We start from the raw sequence: 1,565 nt of genomic DNA, 5'->3' as shown, positions 1-1,565 counted from the left end.
ATCTAATCAGGGGAACATTGTTCATTATAAAGATATTTAATGGGTTAAAATCAAACGTTTTATTGCACAACTGCTCTGCTGGAAGCGTATAAATGCATGTCGTTGCCAAGTTGTTACTAACGAAAAATTGTGAATTATAGGGTAATACGCCAGTGCGCGATCCAAAAGTGGGGAACACATAGGTTTGTCGCGTCAAAGGGATCTGTTGCCGATTGATCTCCTTCTCAATAATACCTCCATGATAATATCAAGCTCTCCTTTTGCCCACTGCTGTATCGCAACTGAACTCATGAGTGCACTCCTTTCTTAGCTCTTCCTCTCTTTTAACTCTAAATTGTCACCCTCTTTTTTTATTTTTCGGCTTGACTGAAGGGGGGGGGGGGGGGGGGGGCACGGGCCCTTATGGTCCCCCCACTGGATCCGCCCCGACTGTCTGTGATAAAATTTGTAAAACGTCAAGAAATTTTTAAAAGACATTAAATTTTTTATTCTTAGAAGCATTATATAAATCATTTATATTACAAATTAGACAGATGGAAATAATTTAGTTTTCACTATATGCAATCTTATAATTTTATTTCAATGTCTGCAACAACTCATTTTAAATGTGTTAATGCCTTGGAAAACCCCTGATAAAGTTCAATTTGTGCTTTAGCTTTAGTAAGTACTGAAGAGATTTTCTACTGTTTTTCTCCTCAAATGTTGTAATGTTGGCGAGTCAATTGGCCAAGTGGTAAAGCAAGGGCACTGCAAACTACAGCCTTAAATCGGCACTGGTTCCAGCTGCTTTTCCATAAATAGGCTTATACATACAGAAAGTCTTGGAAATGGTTTACACAAAAGGTCTATAAACATGGACAAATTTAATGGTAGACCAAGAAGAAAATGGGCACAGACAACACTTTGGCATTGGCACCCTATTATCAAGGGGAGACTACAGAGCCATTCAAATATTGGCACAGATCTGTACCCCATCTAACACATAAAACCAATTAAATTTTAATAGGACTACAATTTATTACTGTTTATCCTACTGTATGACAAGTAGCAACTGAGTAGCAAAATATAAATACAGTATCAACAAACCTTTTTTCTTTGTATTTTTCAGCAAAACTCCACTGTAAAAATCAGTAATCTTTAATTCCTGAGCATACTCCTGCCCATAAAACACTAACAACTCACAGTGAGCCAATATTGGTTTGAAAGTTCTGTAGTAGATTTGGTTATGATACTGGAAAGCTACCAGATTCTGTTCATGTTCATTTCTAGCACAGTTCACGAACCTCATCCAGTTTGACTTGTTCTCCTTCTGCCCATCAATAAAGTGACTTCTTTTTCCTTCTTTATATATCTGGTTTAAAAATAAAATTGCACTCTAAATTTATATTTCTACTTTTTAATATTTTGGTAAATATATAAATTGTTATAAACCTTAAGGTTTTTGTTGATACAAAGTCAGACTTGTTCTCCTTTTTGCCCATCAATAAAGTGACTTCTTTTTTCTTCTTTACATACCTGGTTTAAAATAATATTACTCTAAATTTATAAAACTATATTTTTCCAGC

General features: G+C 35.2%; 1 protein-coding gene across 1 annotated transcript in view; it reads right to left on the bottom strand.

The window, feature by feature from the left end:
• The window catches only part of LOC117100839 (zinc finger protein 3-like), an 11,901-nt gene that overhangs the window by 2,060 nt on the left and 8,276 nt on the right, over positions 1-1,565 (bottom strand). The window contains exon 9 of the mRNA XM_033240671.1: positions 1,087-1,351. Coding sequence (XP_033096562.1) covers positions 1,087-1,351 — 265 coding nt within the window. The remainder of the gene's footprint in view (positions 1-1,086; positions 1,352-1,565) is intronic.

This window comes from Anneissia japonica, unplaced genomic scaffold, assembly GCF_011630105.1.
Source record: "Anneissia japonica isolate Jap-2015-1 unplaced genomic scaffold, ASM1163010v1 scaffold287756_len632865_cov181, whole genome shotgun sequence".
Classification (NCBI taxonomy): Eukaryota; Metazoa; Echinodermata; class Crinoidea; order Comatulida; family Comatulidae; genus Anneissia; species Anneissia japonica.
Note: the sequence above shows the minus strand (reverse complement) of the source record. Positions and strands in the feature narration are given on the sequence as shown.